The 12784-nt window shown below is 44.1% G+C and overlaps 7 protein-coding genes across 7 annotated transcripts; 2 read left to right on the forward strand and 5 right to left on the reverse strand.

Annotated features, from left to right (window-relative positions):
* Positions 1-1018: 1018 nt before the first annotated feature.
* TSTA_061150 (uncharacterized protein) lies at positions 1019-1843 on the reverse strand (the record flags this gene model as incomplete). Its single annotated transcript, XM_002339970.1, has 2 exons — positions 1019-1046; positions 1113-1843. The coding sequence occupies 2 exons, from the start codon at positions 1841-1843 to the stop codon at positions 1019-1021; spliced, it is 759 nt and encodes a 252-aa protein (XP_002340011.1).
* A 1159-nt stretch (positions 1844-3002) lies between these two features.
* Positions 3003-3578, forward strand: TSTA_061160 (uncharacterized protein; the record flags this gene model as incomplete). The annotated part of the gene is made up of 2 exons (XM_002339971.1): positions 3003-3072; positions 3238-3578. 2 exons carry the CDS (start codon positions 3003-3005, stop codon positions 3576-3578), a joined length of 411 nt encoding a protein of 136 aa, XP_002340012.1.
* A 46-nt stretch (positions 3579-3624) lies between these two features.
* Positions 3625-6352, reverse strand: TSTA_061170 (uncharacterized protein; the record flags this gene model as incomplete). Its single annotated transcript, XM_002339972.1, has 7 exons — positions 3625-5352; positions 5520-5605; positions 5628-5737; positions 5809-5849; positions 5989-6117; positions 6178-6279; positions 6306-6352. 7 exons carry the CDS (start codon positions 6350-6352, stop codon positions 3696-3698), a joined length of 2172 nt encoding a protein of 723 aa, XP_002340013.1. The 3' UTR covers positions 3625-3695.
* A 1498-nt stretch (positions 6353-7850) lies between these two features.
* Positions 7851-8087, reverse strand: TSTA_061180 (uncharacterized protein; the record flags this gene model as incomplete). Its single annotated transcript, XM_002339973.1, has 2 exons — positions 7851-7989; positions 8041-8087. The coding sequence occupies 2 exons, from the start codon at positions 8085-8087 to the stop codon at positions 7851-7853; spliced, it is 186 nt and encodes a 61-aa protein (XP_002340014.1).
* A 357-nt stretch (positions 8088-8444) lies between these two features.
* TSTA_061190 (uncharacterized protein) lies at positions 8445-9245 on the reverse strand (the record flags this gene model as incomplete). Its single annotated transcript, XM_002339974.1, has 2 exons — positions 8445-8629; positions 8960-9245. 2 exons carry the CDS (start codon positions 9243-9245, stop codon positions 8445-8447), a joined length of 471 nt encoding a protein of 156 aa, XP_002340015.1.
* A 466-nt stretch (positions 9246-9711) lies between these two features.
* Positions 9712-10887, forward strand: TSTA_061200 (carboxyphosphonoenolpyruvate phosphonomutase-like protein; the record flags this gene model as incomplete). The annotated part of the gene is made up of 2 exons (XM_002339975.1): positions 9712-10125; positions 10168-10887. The coding sequence occupies 2 exons, from the start codon at positions 9712-9714 to the stop codon at positions 10885-10887; spliced, it is 1134 nt and encodes a 377-aa protein (XP_002340016.1).
* A 430-nt stretch (positions 10888-11317) lies between these two features.
* TSTA_061210 (NAD dependent epimerase/dehydratase, putative) lies at positions 11318-12286 on the reverse strand (the record flags this gene model as incomplete). The annotated part of the gene is made up of 2 exons (XM_002339976.1): positions 11318-11399; positions 11457-12286. 2 exons carry the CDS (start codon positions 12284-12286, stop codon positions 11318-11320), a joined length of 912 nt encoding a protein of 303 aa, XP_002340017.1.
* Between the last annotated feature and the right edge of the window lie 498 nt (positions 12287-12784).

Genomic DNA, 12784 nt, shown 5'->3' on the forward strand with positions numbered 1-12784 from the left:
TCTTATTTTCTTTTTCCTACTCGATTACCTAGCCCGCACTGCCGCAGTTTGGCCAAAACCGCAAATGCGCAGTGATTCTAGCAAGTTCACCTAACAATCTGGGCTGATTTTACCATCTGCCCAGTTATCATATAACCTTACTCTGCTGCCCTTCAAACATTCTTGGAATTGTTTCTCGAGTATCAAAGACGAGAATACGAGACTTCGACTACGTTCCAAAGAGATACTGACTGATTCGTACCAAGCCGGCCGTGTATGTCTACTTTCAACATGGAGCACACATTTTGTCGTTGTGTAGAATTGGATCGTGACCCGGGGGAACGGTTCGACTTCATTATCGATTTCGACCCTCCTTTTCACAGGACATCGAAAGACTGGTACTGTGTAAGTACACCTATATACCCGACAAGGACGTCAATTGGATCTGACTCTGGTTGAGAACAGTGTAACGACAAATGTACCAAGTGCAACACCGCTGACGCATCAGTATGCGCATCATGCAGCCATCAAAAATGCACCCAATGCAAAAACCCTACTGAGTCAGCAAGCGGAGTGAATATGTTGGGCGGAGACTTGATGTACATATGCGTAAGTTCTGATTCTGTCACTTCATTAGATCAATCCGTTTTCGACGAGTCTCAATGCTGAGAGACGTATATATTCTGGTGCCAATGCCATGGCGGACCGCAAGTTTCGAATACAACACCGCAATGTGTATACTGCGACCATCAAGCATGTACAAATTGCATGTAGACACTCGTTAGTTTAACGAAAGAGTGCCGCAGACGTATATGCATTGTGTTCGGTTCAAATTGATTACTATCCACCATCACTGCAGTTTGTGTAGAGCTTCTATGGCTCAAAATATGATTAAGGGAACCACGCTTGCGTACATATAGGAATCCTCAAATAATTCCCAGAATTATACGACACTTTCGGATTCTATCCCAATTATACTTCGTGCAAATATTCGAATTGAGTTGAAACTGTTGTTCTGAAATAACAAGCATTCGAGTACCTAAGTTACTGCTGCATGTTGTCTAGGACTACTAAAGTACCATACATGATAATATAGGTCTATAGACCTCATGTGGGTGAACCTTTCCAATTACTCATGCACGATAGAAATGGAGTAGATGTTAACCTTGCTGTAAACATCAGTGCCCTGGTTATAATCGCCAACCTTGAAATAGCTGTCAGGGTAACCAAGCTGGCTGGTATCAAAGGTCTGTTTGGCACCGCCATTCAATGAAAATGACAAGACATCGTTCGAGTAGCTCAACTCATAAGTAAACTTTGTTCCTTCGGGAACATTTCCGACCGAGGTAAATATCGAGTTTCCGCCATTTTTAGACTGCTCTACGCCCATGTTGAGTTCGCCCGATGGTGAATAGTACAGTTCGGCAACGGGCTTCGACCATTCAGCTGAGAACACTTGTCCAATGACTGTCCCATAACGTCCATCGTCGGCTTTAGGGACAGTCAACTCCACCGTCATTACATTGGTATCACTTGCCGACCAACTCGATGGATTTTGCTCGCGTAGTTCCGTGCGACAATGTTGACTGTTGGATGTTTTGGGGCAGTTGGAAGAACTGGGGGGCGCATTCATGACGAGATGACTGGTGGTCTCGTTCCAGTAGAACCAGGAAGGATTCTGGAAGCCGTCACAACCACTGAGCTGTGAGCCAGGCACAAAGAGAGGACCACTACCGCCAGAGCTGTACGGTAGCTGGAGTTGGAAGTTTGAAAGAATGGGCATGAAGTATCCAGGCGCACAGGTCGCCCATGCTGTCATAGCATGGCCAGCCAAGCTCAAAAGTAAATACGATTTGGACGGCATTTTGAGAAAGAGATCCAAGTTGGTTCAGCTTTCTGTTTCGATCAAACTGCGATATTATTCTGTCGATGAAGCGTCAGTCCACGGCTTTTATATCTCGCGAAACCAGAAATAGAGGTACGGTTCACCATCACTATTGAATAAAATCTAATACATGTTTGGAAAATGGGGAGCGAAACAAACTGTTGAAACTACTTAGCTATCTCCTTTTCAGGTGTAGACTATGCAAATCTCAAAATTAAAGTAACATCGTGATGTGAAACATGGCTTGTCTTGCCGCAAAATGTAGGGGCAGTTTCCTAAATCGGAAATCTCTAGGTAAAACCCTGGAGATCTTGCAGGTATATGCAGAACATCAGTGGCTTACTAAGTTGTCACAAGCGTCATCTATAACTATCAATATCCTCGGGTAACATTTCAATGAAAAATGTGATTATTGCGCTTCTATAGTTATCCGTATATAGCAACTAGCCATTAGGTAATATTTACTCCAACGAGAAATACAAGGCCCGCCTCCATCCCACTTCGACTTACTCATGGCCCCAGAGCTAACTACTTCTGCTGCATCAATTGTATACTATCATCCGATATGGAGTGCAGGGCCCCTACGTCTACAGTGTGAATCTGGCGGCTACGATAAAACAAACTTAAAGGAAAGGCTGGTCTATTATTTGTGATGCATACGGTAAAGATACTAGACTCTGGTTTTCAAAATTGACAGAATTCATATATGCGAAGATAGGTAAGTCAACAATTGCTGATTATATTGCAATTTTTGCTGATAAAGGCCCCTCGCATGTTTGGCGGATGGGTCTTCTGCCCTAAACATCATACTGCTTAATTCCGACTACCGGGATCATATGTTCAGCAGTTTCAAGCCTTCGAGCATGGTGTTGAAATGAGTTCATGAACTGTATCGAGCGAACGGGTTACCCAGTGGATTCCCCAGCTCGCGGAGTCTCCAAGGATGTATCAGGACTTCATACTTTTTCGCCGTCGCCCACAATTATCATCCAGTGACTGTGTCCAAGGATAATTCCACCTGATTTATCGCTGATTATGTTATGGGGGTTTTTGGGGCCGAATTTGTGTGCAAAGATCGCAGTGGATACAAATCCAACACCATGATGTCACATCGTTCGGTTGTTCGTCAAAATTGAAAATGCCCAGTGAAATCGACGGATTCGCAGCTTCAACACAGATCTTGGCGATTAGTCATGTACTATGGATCGGTTGAGTAGCTATATGAAGGTCTGATCAATAATGCATACTATCTGGACTATAGCATCCTCACACTGACTCAAATTTGTCTACAAACAATTTGGAAACTTCATACCAAATATCTGTTTCATCAATATCTTGCATAAACATAATGCCTCTAAATATCGGCGCCTTAGCCCCCGGACCCGGGGGTACAACAATGCTAGGAGAAAGAGGTGGCATCGAGGCCGCAGCGCAGCGAGGTCTTGAGCGTCGACAGCGCGAGAAAGAAGAGACAGCTGCTCGAGAAGGCAAATTCATGAACGGCGCAATGTCCGACTCTGGGACGACCCTTACTCCCGAGAATGATCAGCCGGAGGAGAACGAACGAGTTGATCGCAAAACAGACCTCGAATTGCACAGCAAGAAGATAGACGGGAATATTTCGTCTCTCAGCGACTCGTCTGAAGGCGATAATGGATCAGCACAAAAGCAGAGTGAAGGCAGGTGGGAAAGGTTCACAAAACGCTTCCAATAGTTCTGAATACCTTTATTTAACGTTATCACGGTTATGTATGTGTATAATATACGAAGAAAGCATTCAATTATCATTAAGTGCAATATCAATATTGGGTATTAATAGACTGGCGGCATCTCAATCGTCACTCTCCGTTTCCCATGAGTCGTCACTTGCAGCATACGAACGACCCGGTGCAGATTGAGGGTCATCCAACGCGTGCTGCATAATCATATTGAGAAGCCCTGCCAATTGGCTAGGCCCAGGACCCTGCCTACCGATGAACTCGTCGTACTCTTCCGGATCGGAATCCTGAAGTTCGACATTAAAGTCGGGTGTTTTATAAGGACATATTAGAAAATCAACCAGGGTGCCGTCGAACAGCTCCCTAAGACTGAGATAACATTGTTGCGGCGTTTGTCCTGGTGGGATGCGTTGTCCTGGGAGCTTAATAGGCCGCGTAATGTCTACTGCGAGTATCAAGAAGTTGGTCAGGTTTGGGTAAAGTCCATTTTTACAATCATTTGCAATGTTTTGGACCATCCCACGAACAGACACGTTGCAATCGGTGATTTGGAGAATTTGTAATGAGTGCGGGAATTGAGGATGGGGTGGTAGTAGTTCATGTGAAATAAAAACGCTTTCGAGAACGGCAAAGTCGCGGAACGAGCCAATTTTGATTTGTTTCTCAATGTGTTCTTCAAGATCCTCGACGTCCCATAAATCCGATGCAAATGCGAGATTGAAATGCTCGAGGGTATCCTTGTGTTGGAGCATGGCTTTATGAGCTTGAGCAGCGTTAAACTCGCGCACATCCTCGGATATCATCGTTCGCTGAACTCGTGGGTCTAGGCTAAAGTTGTTATAGGCGAATGACTTTAGTTTCTTGCATGCCTTCGTGAGCTTCTGAAGGGCATAAGCATCGATGTGGCAATGGTGGAATGCCAAGTCTTCCACTGCCAGCACTCCCGGCGTCCAGGAAGCCGGGAACGACGTACGATCAAGGTCGCCGTACTCAAAACCCGCGGTACGCAGCTTGGTGAGGGTCAGAATTCTCGCATAGGCCGCAATTGAGTGGCCTGCACATTCGTCCTGGGAATCAATCCAGAAAAGTTCTAGATTTGACAACAGTGATGGATTTCGCTGAAAGAGACGGAGGATAGGCTCCATTGAGAACTCACCACCCGGTAGACATAGATGTCGAAGATTGGGAGTCTGGTTGACGAGTAACGCTATAAAGATGCTAAGATCCGCTTTCTTCAAAGCCGAAATCCAAACTTTCTCTTGCTCAGCTAATTGAAGTTGTTTAACGACGCCTTTGAAGAATACAAAGTCCTCGCGGTCGAGCCGCATGGTATCAAGCACATTTGGTGGGGCGACCGCCTCAATGGAGATACGTTGCACATGTTTTGCAAGTTCTGGGTTGCGGTAGATGGACTTAGCGAAAGAAACAATCTTCGTCATATCGCCAGACGTGCCGTCCTCATCAAAATCACGAAACAGGAGCGGCTGTGCAAGGTCGCGAAAAGACCGCGAGACCAAGCAGATATTGCGTAGATCCTTTAACTTATCGGTATCATCGTTAATGTCTTCAATATTGAGCTCGTCTCCGTTTTCATCCGGAGTTTCATCTTCACGCTCAGTAACAAACTCCAGAATTTGTCCCAGAAGCTCTACTGGGAGGTCTTGAATGTGAACCATGGCCGATACTGTGATTGCTCGCAGAATGTTACTGACAGACTTGTCCAAAAGTCGGTCAACGCGATCGACGCGTTCGTTCCGCGAAATGACTAGACTTTATTGGGTATAACCCTAACCCTCAAATCACAATTCAAGCTTCGTGAGACAATACAGCGCATGGAGAAGGGATCCTCCATTTACACTATCCTAATCGTCTTCATCTATGGAACTGAGGGTCTCGGCTTCATCCTCAATATCCGCCAATTGCATGGCTTTACAAACCACCATGAACCGTGCCGACTTGATGACTTGGGATAAAATGGGGGGATAATCCTCCGGGGTCCACAATCCTCTTCGATCTCAAACTCCTAATATAGCCAAGGCACATACTAACGTGCAGCTGTATTCCCGGTGCACCACGCGTTGATTCAACAGCTCAATGCAAAAATCCAAACATGCACGCTGGATAGGGGTTAATAGTGGGATTGGGACCTCCTGGGCTTGATCAAGCTGTAGTCAAACTCGGGATCAAGCTCTATATCGCTATTGATATTATGGCCTATCCAATCACCTTCTATGGATGATCCTTCTTCTCGGGAGCTGGGATCGATGCTGTCCAGGTTATAATATAATTAACCATCCTAGGTTCCTGGGTCGGATACTAGGACGGGAAAATTTACACTAAACAGTCCTATACTCGCTCGCTATCATTATGTAAATTGATATGGAGGATGTTGGATATCTAATTCACCTTGCTGGGTCCGCCAAAAAAACATTAACATCTGCTGCCATGGACGAACTCGGTCTGCCACAATCACTAGATCCTAGTACACCTCCAACAGCTAATACCGTGTTTGATGCTGTTCTGTCCAGATAACTTCTATACGCAAAAATACACCAGTATGAATCACAGATTGTTGGCTCACTTGTCCTAGCTCACCCATGGCTGTCCATTATGGCATGGATAGCAATCCATTGGAAATTGTTGACGGCATTTTCCACAGGTGATGCGGGCATATCAATATATGCCAATAGCTGCTCGCTGGAAAATAATGTCAAATACGATACCTAGCCAGTTCGAAGGAACCACAGATTGTCCTCGTCCATGTGGCCATGCTGGATCTGCTGCGCCGCTTATTTCTCATATATAGTAAACTGCTGATTGGCCTGTTCCCAAATCGTCAATCCATGCCTAGTGGATGGAATGGGACTTGTTTCTACTTTCTCATTCATAATGGTAAAATACTCTGAATTCAACTATTTAGGAAACAGCTGCTGGCATAATATGGACTCACACGCTTGCCTTTTCTTGCTGCTGAATTGCTGATTGCTGAAATATAGTGGGATGATCTTTCTTAATGGTCCGGCTGCGTTAATGCTTCTTCTGCCAATGGTGACGCATGGTATCTTTCTGCTGGCAAATATACTGACATGATTTAACTGCAATCGGCACCGCCATCCGGGCATAGGATCTATTAGCTGGGCTGTGTCTGGGTTGGGGGGATATCCAACTCAATTGGATGGATGGCGATATTCGGCTAACTACAGATCTCATCACCTAGCTGAATCCGCACAGCGGGTGATATATGGCTATAGGCACGCTTCACATGATCCTCAATCTGGCTGGGTTATACGCCGTAGTGGTATTCATGGAACACCACAATGGGGAAATCGTCTAGTCGCTCAAAATATAAATTCTGGAATGGCATGGGGTTGGTCATAGTGATATATATTATGAATATCCAACACTATGGTGTTGGAATCAAACGGATAAAACAAGTGGGAATAAGTTTGATGCGAGAACAGAAAGCGGCAAAGTGCGGATACTTCAGCTGGTCATGGGGTCATGGTCAACGTTCAGCTCGCTATGGCTAATGTATCGCCATGAAACAACATGAATGTCTCTTATATAGAATACATGCTACGGAAGCAGGGAAGATAGGTTTCAGTACATTGACATTCTATACCCTCCCTACCTTGTATGCTCAATTATTGTAATCCCTCTTGAATTTATATAATTAACATTACTGTCTGGTACCATGCCCGCCAAATGGAGTTAGTATTCAGCTTAACTTCATGTAGATTTAGCTCGTTTCATTGCTGTTTCAAGCATATGTTAGAATACAATCTGAAAGTGTTTGTGAGGGAAACTAATTTTGCAGAGGACTGTAACTAGGGTGCACTTCAGTTCTATACCAAAGTAATACAACCTGAGATCAGTATAATATGGAGAGGCCTTCGTTTCTTTATAACGAGGGTGTTCTTTCTATTTAGTCCTAAAGGGGGCTTTCAAAAAAAAAAATCAAGTCTAGGAGGAAGTCTTAAAATTGAAAAACAAACATTGGAGAAAAATTAAGACAGAAAAGAATCAGCCAGATCGTGCATATAGCTGTTGGTCTATTCAGTCCTCAGTTTTGTTGCTCTTTCTGATATCGTCGATGCGATCATCCATCCATTTGCAAAGTTTGATGTATTTCTCCTTGTCTTCATCCTTGACATGATCTTCACCCGTAGACAACCACGTCTTAACAATCCCATCGCATTTTTCAATACATTCTGTTGTTCCTTTTGAAAAAGATTTTTCCACACATCAAACTTTCGTAATGTTCCTCTTTAATTAAGGGTTTCCACTATTTCCTCTCGGGCAGCCGCAATCTGGGGTTTGAGCAAAAATCCATAGGTTTCCTTAAACCCAATAACTGCATTTCGAGTCCGGTCAATCTCATTCCGTTCTTGAAGAAAATCAATCGCTCTGATAGAGAATTTGACATTTCCACCATGGACGAAATTATTCATTTCATACCGCGTTTCCAGTTCGCTATTTCCAGCTATCCATTCTATCTCAAGCATTTTTAGAAGCGCATTCCATCGAGTATCAACATGGTCGTGGAGGGTGACGGAGGCATATTTCATGTATTTATCGACTCACCGATTGCTAGCTAGTATCCATATAAAAATTAATCGTAGTCAAGAAATTGTAGACTGTGGTATTTCCTCAGTTTGCAATGTTTCCCTCTTATCAATGCTCATCTGTTTGATGATTCTCTCTGCATCTTGGTATGAATATACTTTAAATCCCTTTAGTATTGATTTAGATATCAAATTCAGCACATGTGCTAGGAAGCAAACAAAGCTCTCGTCGCCTCTAAAACACTTTAATCTGCGGTCTTCACCCAGCAGATCCAATTTTTGAATTGAGTCAACAAATCACTGTTTGAGGAGCTTGTGAAGAGAGTGGCAGAGTGTAGGGTTATTACTAGCATTGTCATTGCAAATAGCCACGAGTTTCTGGCCTAGATCAAAGTTTTGAAGCTCATCTTGAATCTCTTTGGCCATGTCTTCGCCAGTGTGACCCATGTGGGAACGAACCCTTGAGATGACTGTTGGTTTAACTACGTCCTGATAGCACGAAGCACAGGATTAAGCAGTAAGGCTATTCCAAAGAGCCCATGAGCCGGATAATATTGATGTTATTCGAATATTATGACTGGTTCTCACAAAAGGAAGGAGAAGGACAATTACATGCAAGTAAAGGGGATGTTGGATTAGCTAAGCTGATCCAGCCAATCAGACAGATGAGATCTATCAGCCAATCAGAGCGAGCTACACACTTTAGAGAAGGATCCACCGAATAGGGGCTAAAAGAAAGTCTCTCACCTTTACTGTACGTAGAGAACAAGAAGAATGAGAACAAGGTTCAAGGATTCCATACTTTTGCATACATAATTTGATACCTTGAGATATACCGCTTGAGATTGTTACGTACAATCCAACAGGGGACATCCCCAGTGCGCTGGGCAGGTGGAGCGGAATAACTAATATTCCGGTGCTGATACTCAACTGAGGATTCCCGTACACACAATGACCAAAATGAATAACGAGCTGGCGATCTTCGAAATCCTCTGTAGACAAATGGCAAATAACAAGAATATACTTCTTATTAGATGTCTTCCAAACATCAAGAAAGAAGGAAACAGTCTCAGCGCTAGCTTTTAGTTCCTCATACATGTGGAGCTGACACTTTGAGAACGCTTGATCGATTAGCTAGCGGAGAGTTTGATAGGAATTAATTGGGCAAGGCGCGTTTAGAGCAATTTTCCACATCCTCTTCCACTTTTCATTATCAAGTATACCGAACGGTTGTTAGCAACCAGTATTATCGATAAATAAAATTTACACTGTTAGATTCCTCATATATCATTTACTAATACACTACAAAATCTATTATATTTTATTGTTATATGGTGTTGTAAAACTTCATAATATTTTATATGGTAACCTGTCAAAATCAGGCATCAGGTAGTCTCGGGTATCAGGCGGTGAAGGACGTTCATGACTCATCCGGGCTCTATCTCACAGATTGCGATGCTGAGGCACGATTTCAGAATTCCGTGCTGACATCGGCATTGTGTGTATATTTGCAAATCAAAACCCCAGAAATTACCGAAACAGATAACTCCCAAACGAGAACAAGATGCTGGTCACAACGGGCGACCTAAACAACTCCAAGGTCCAATCACTTCTTGTACACCACTTCAGAGATCTACAATGCAAAGGATCCGCGGATACAAGCTTTGTGCTAGACCTAACCGCTCTTAGACAACCATCTATTACGATTTTTACGGCTTGGGACGGTGACGAGTTGCTCGGTTGCGGCGCCCTAAAAGAATTGGATGCGACTCACGGCGAGATCAAATCGATGAGGACTGCTCCCGAGCATACGAGAAAAGGGGTGGCAAAGAACATCGTTCACCACATAATCACCGAAGCACGGCGGAGGAACTATACTCGACTCAGTCTCGAAACTGGCACGGCATCTGCATTCTCGGACGCTCAACGACTATATCAGCGGCTTGGTTTCGAAGAATGTAGACCATTTTGCGACTACGTTGCTCATGAAAATAACATGTTCATGACTATGAATCTATAGGGAAAACGTATCGTTCTTGCAAATATCTACGATGGAGCCTCTGCCAGAATAGTTGCGTCCTTACCACAATCTCACGTCATTGCAACGGCAATTTACACAGTCGCAGAGGCCGCAGGCATAAAAGACGAAACCTTAAGCCGAGAGGAACTTGTGCGGTCCACGAAAGCAATTGCTGCTTCAATACAAAATTTCAACAAGGCTTTGACTGTTGATATCAGAGATGGCTACGGGAAAATGCTTGAAATAACGGTGAAAGAATTAATTCATGCTGGAGTTGTTGGTGTCAATCTCGAGGATTTTGACAATGATGCGAAGAAAATGTACAGCAAGTCAGAGGCAGCTGATCGGATCAGAACTGTCCTCCAACTGGTTAAAGCTGCAGGAGTCCCTGATTTTGTGGTCAACGCCAGATGCGACACTCTGGTGAACAATGGAGAGTCCGACGAGGTTATCCAGCGTGGTAAAGCGTACCTACAAGCGGGAACCACCACGGTTTTTGTTTGGGGAGGATCGACTCGAGGGGGTATAACTCGTGATGAGGTTTTTCAACTTGTGAAGGCTTTCGATGGACGGTTGAACGTATTGTTAGCTTCGAAAAACGGCTTGTCCACCAAGGAGTTGGCCACTATTGGGGTCTCTCGGATAAGCATCGGACATACGCTCCAACTTGCTGCTCTTGAGAAAATCAAAGAGGTGGCTCAATCTATTCTTAGTCTATAAAATCAAACCCTCCATGTTCTTGTCCGGCCCATATATGAATTAAAATACGATGTAAGCGTCGACAATCTTTCATTGCTCGGTTCCTATTAATAAGTAGCGTATCTAGCTTGTGTCTTTGGTTAATTTGCGAAAGCTTCAAAGGTTTGTGCTGTATCTATCAACCTCAGTGGACCCACGTAAGCCCCTGTTTCATCTGCTCGCAACTTCTTTCTTTAAATTTCCAAATATCTTTCAAGACTAACTTCATTGTAGGATAATATTAGCTACTCTCTACAGCTGATATCCTGATGCTGATATAACTCCTAAGAGACTACAAAAGATCGAACGTAGAGACGTAGCAGGAGTTATAAGGCAAAAGTAGTGAAGAAGCAACTAACCTAGATCTGAGAAATCTAATTATAGTCCTAATACTACCAAGCCTCAAATAGAACTAGTAACTACCGCTGCTAGGGTCAGGAAGCTCATAGGTCTTCGCCCATTCCTCAAGAGTTTCCACCGGAGTGATATCCAAGCTCTCTATAGTCAGAACGTTGAGTCCAGGCTCAGTTTACTCCTCGAGAGGGACAAACTTGAAATAATTCATCATGAGAGCAGATTCTTCCGACCAACGAGGCCAGGGCCACAATGCATTATAGTCCTTCTGGGAAATTTGCACCACCTGCGCCTGTGCGCCCCTTGCTGCAGCCCATTCTCCAACCCACTTCTTAGCTGTCCACTGTCCAATGCTGCCAATGACCATCGCACCATTCTTTGTTTGTTCTGGGTTGGAAATAATGGCCTTGATGAACGGTGTAATATTTTTCACAGCACCAATGAATGGAATGATAGTCTCGGGATCGTATGTTGTAAACTGGACATACTTGTTCGCAGTCTCGATCCAATAAGGACGGAAGGAGGCAATTTGCAGATTATTGGCGTAGAAGCATACCATGAACAAAGTAGTCCTGGGTGGTAAGAACGGACCAGCACGAACAAGGTCGTCAGCTTCCGGCTTGCCCTCGAAATGGTATACAGGGTACTCCTTGTTGCCCTTAGGGAGAGTGCTCCAGACGTAGTGTTCGAGTGTCGGTATTGCTGAAGCTGCTTTGACAAGATTACTAGCTTGCTCGCGTTCGACATCCTTTGCCTTCGTTGGGCCATACATAGGGTAAGAGTTCCAGTAGTCGGTAACTCCGAAGATGATGTGAGAACCCTGGAAAGCGGCGGTGAGGGACTTCAAGTCGTTGAGATCAGCTTTCACAATTTCAATTCCCTCGGAGACCAGGACTTTGGCAGCAGCACTGTCAGGATTACGAGTGACGCCGCGGATGCGATATTGTGGGTTTCCAGCAAGTGCTGCGATGACGGCCTTGCCCTGTTGGCCGGTAGAGCCAACGACAGTGACAATCTTTTGCGACATCGTCGGTATATATTAACGTTAATGTGACTTGAAATTTGGGTTTAATTGAAGTGAAAACAGTCTTGATGGTGATATAATTGTGGACATCACTCTCTGTGCCTACACCTTGAACTCTTTTATACCCCGTAATGCAGCATGATGAACTCAAATGCGTGAGTGATTATTATGTTGTCCTGCTGATTGGTAATTTTATACTTGGATTTATTCATGTACAGGATGCCTACAGTATCTCTTCACAACCCTGTCATATTTGCCATGCTAACCCTAGGTGGAAAGTGGTCAACCTAATGATGGCACAGATTGGTTGATCCAAAAAGTGCTCTTGACACTGTATCGCTATAAATCTTTTTTGCATGTTTCTTCGTGATTCCAGCAGATTTACCATCAGTCCCCTTATTGGTCAGCATGAGAACACTTCACTTCAAGTGAAAGATGTGTAGAAATCAGAATTCCTGTTTCGGAGAGATATCATAATTTTGCTGAGTAAGTGGCATGCTT

Source organism: Talaromyces stipitatus, genomic scaffold (genome assembly GCF_000003125.1).
Source record: "Talaromyces stipitatus ATCC 10500 scf_1105507295523 genomic scaffold, whole genome shotgun sequence".
Classification (NCBI taxonomy): domain Eukaryota; kingdom Fungi; phylum Ascomycota; class Eurotiomycetes; order Eurotiales; family Trichocomaceae; genus Talaromyces; species Talaromyces stipitatus.